At 30.8% G+C, this 3,355-nt stretch overlaps 1 protein-coding gene across 1 annotated transcript in view; it reads right to left on the bottom strand.

The window, feature by feature from the left end:
* The window catches only part of LOC109587086 (uncharacterized), a 4,700-nt gene extending 3,057 nt beyond the window's left edge, over positions 1 to 1,643 (bottom strand). The window contains exons 1-8 of the mRNA XM_020003307.1: positions 1,594 to 1,643; positions 1,362 to 1,548; positions 1,249 to 1,310; positions 860 to 1,127; positions 722 to 808; positions 558 to 680; positions 359 to 500; positions 40 to 312 (exon numbers count right to left, since the gene is read on the bottom strand). Coding sequence (XP_019858866.1) covers positions 40 to 312; positions 359 to 500; positions 558 to 680; positions 722 to 808; positions 860 to 1,127; positions 1,249 to 1,310; positions 1,362 to 1,548; positions 1,594 to 1,643 — 1,192 coding nt within the window. The remainder of the gene's footprint in view (positions 1 to 39; positions 313 to 358; positions 501 to 557; positions 681 to 721; positions 809 to 859; positions 1,128 to 1,248; positions 1,311 to 1,361; positions 1,549 to 1,593) is intronic.
* Between the last annotated feature and the right edge of the window lie 1,712 nt (positions 1,644 to 3,355).

Below are 3,355 nucleotides of genomic sequence, written 5' to 3'. Positions count from 1 at the left end.
TAAATATGATACATAAATACAGTATGCATTCTAGCTTACCTGTAGAAAGAGAAGAACAAAATTTTTTCAAAAGCATGAGGAAAAACTTGAAAGTTTGAATCCTGTCAACAGCAAGCCGTATATCATCCAAAAATTTATGTTGGTCTATTGACAAAGTAGACACCATTTGGACTAAATGTGTATCCCATTTCTCATTCAGCTGTAGCAACATTTCAACAGTTACAGAACCAGATTTGAGTTTACTCTGAGAGTCTTCCAAAATATCTTTTATATGCTGGCATATATTTTGTGACTTGCTAGATGATGTGTTTGTTACTAAATTGCATTAATTAATTCCTAGCCATTTTTATCAACTTACTTAATGCTGTTAGTATGGTGGGCCACATATCCCATTCAAGTAGAGTGCCAATGCTATCTGGCAATGAGGGAAACCTCATATCAATATAATTTGTCAAAATATTCTGAGTTTCTGATGATCCCTTTGCAAGAATTTGCAGCTCCTACAAAGTAGAGAAAATTAATGTAAGTATAGTAACAAACATACAGCAATAATCTACCATATCATTAGCTGAAGAAACATGTTTAACTAAGCAATCTCTTGTGACATCAATTATATCATCATCAACTGAGAAAGACACAAGCCTTTCAAATACTTGCACCATTAGCTTAAAATTTTTTATCTGCAAAGCATTAAATATTATGTAGATTTATCATAAAGTACCTTTTCAAAGCGATTAAAAATTATATTTTGTAAAATTTCTTTCCATTCTAGACTTTGATCATCAATAGAATACATATCAACCCAAAACTGATGATTTATACATAACAATTATGATAATAAATACATGGTGAATTAAACCTGATATTCCTTTTGAGTATCTTTCTTACTTCCACAGGAAAAATTCTCACCATTATGGACAATAGTCCAGTTTTCAACGAAAGGAACAGTATGCTGCAGTTCTTCTTTCTTTTTATTAGTTTCCAATTTATTCATTGTATGTAACAACAACTGAAATGATGCTACAAAAGCATCTCTTCCGTCTTCATTTAAAGAATGTAGGGTTCTTGTTATAGCACTCAATGAGCTCAAAAGAAATTGCAAATATTCCAATGCATTTGAATCAAAGCTATAAAAATAAAAAATATGACACAAATTAGGTATAGGCTGCTCTTGTCTATTTTATCAGGCATGTACTGCTTTAATAAAATCATTCTTAAAATTGGTTTGATATTATTGTTTCAAAAAACCTGAGAATTTCTTTCTTTTCACACAGAAACAATATTACCGCAGTAATTTCTCGAACTTTTTTCTAAACAATTAGATAATATATACTAGCTGCTTCATATAACAGCAAATATACCTGAGATTGATATCTTGGGCTCCTTAGTTTAATGCCCAAATCAAGAAGTACAATTCGAATATCAACTAAATTCACCAATTGAATGTAGTGACCAATTTCAGATGACACTTTGACCAGCTGAATTTGAAGTAAAGGATCTCCTTTAATTTGAACTGGCTTCAACTGGGTGATTGCATCAATAAAATCACTTTAAAAATGCAATCAGGTCCAAGATAAACATCAATGATAATACCTGCTATCTACAGTTAAGGGAAGAATCCTTTTGTCTTCCCCTTCAATCATTTTACAAAGAGAGTCAACAGTGTAATCAATTTGAAAAAAAGGAAAACTGGGAGATTCTTCATAAAACCAATGATACAGAGGCAAAACTTTCAATATAAGTGTAATGCTTTCTGGGTTTGCTTTTAATAGGCATGATCGTATAGAACCAATCATAATTCTAATGATGTAAAGTAAGAATATAATTTTAACAGACATAGCTTACTTGGGACTAGTTATTGCACTTTTAATACAGTCAAACTCAGGGCAGCAAGAATTATCTTCATCATAGCTTATTGCCATTGTTGATAACATCCTTTTTATTACTTTATCTGATAATGTAACAGATTTTGATATTTTAACTAGACAGTGACATAAAATTAAACCAGAAAGAATTTTTGAAGGTTGTTTAGATAATTCAACCTCCACCAATAAGCATTCCAATTTATCTTGAATTATCTGAATAATAAAAGTAAAAGTAAAGCTTAACTCTAATTGCATACTTTAGAAGCATTAGAGTCATAAAAATCCATGTCTTTTTTATCTACAATATTAGCTTTTCTAGCATTAGACAAAGAGCTATGCACAGATAATATCTTTTCATAAACTTGATTGACATCTCTTATTTCACACTGTTCAATAGCATTAAATTCTCTTCTCAGATGAGCTTCAGCACAATACTCTAAATTATGTGCTGTATCAGGTACTTTCAAAGACTTTCCTTGCCAAAACAATAATTTGCTAAACATTCCCTGATCACTATCTACTTGTTGGGGATAAATGCAACTATCAAAAATATCTTTCCTGTCAACGTATCGTGGAACATCTATCCTTCTAAAACAATTATCAACTTCATCATTATTAGGCTTGTTTATGAAAATGAACTCCACAGGAGTGAGCTGAAAAGGAAATATTAAGTACTTATAGTACAACTTAGTGAACTCAAGGGTCTTTTTGACTGCTACAGCAGAAGAAAATATTGAATAATCATGTTCATTTCTAATTTAAAAGTAATATATGATGCAACAAAAAATTCTAACCTTGAAGGGATAAATTCTAATTGCAAAAGTAGATCACCATGATTAGGAACATGAAAAGCCATTGCTATGTCAGGCTTGATCTTTTTATCAATATTCCAATCTTCTTTCCTTACTATGACCTCAAAGTTAAAAGTCATGTGTGTACTTGATAAGTCATCCCTTTATAAACTGATTCAATAGCATAAATAAGGTAATATAAATCACCTTTGTGGCCTTATTAAGTCTTCCAATTCAGTAGAACACTACAAAATATTTAAGATATTAATTTCTTCAAAATGCAACATACCACAGCTACTTTGCCTATACAAAAAATTACATGCACATGAGTAAGTTAACACTGATTGGTATATGCATACTAAATACAGAGTTGGCAGACACAGCTTCTTGTATTAGTTCAACCAGTGAATTCACTGACAATGATACAGCTTCCAAATGCTCTGCACTGCTCTCAAAGGCATATGATACCAGTACTTCCCTAAATTTATATATTTCTGCCTGAAGATTTTCATTCACAAAACATGAAAAATTTAGTACATCAACAATGGCTGTAATAGATGCATCTTCATATTCTTTTACCTATTTTATTAACAATAATATTATGATAATATAGGGAGGGATTTACTTTTTCATAGCGTTCATTAAAAGTATTAAATGAAATCTCTAGTTGCTTCACAAAATTTAGACTGTGTAAGCATT

The sequence above is a fragment of the Amphimedon queenslandica genome, unplaced genomic scaffold (genome assembly GCF_000090795.2).
Source record: "Amphimedon queenslandica unplaced genomic scaffold, v1.1 AMPQUscaffold_12689, whole genome shotgun sequence".
In the NCBI taxonomy this organism is placed as follows: Eukaryota; Metazoa; Porifera; class Demospongiae; order Haplosclerida; family Niphatidae; genus Amphimedon; species Amphimedon queenslandica.
The sequence above is the reverse complement of the archived record's forward strand: the minus strand, read 5'-3'. Positions and strand labels throughout refer to the sequence as shown.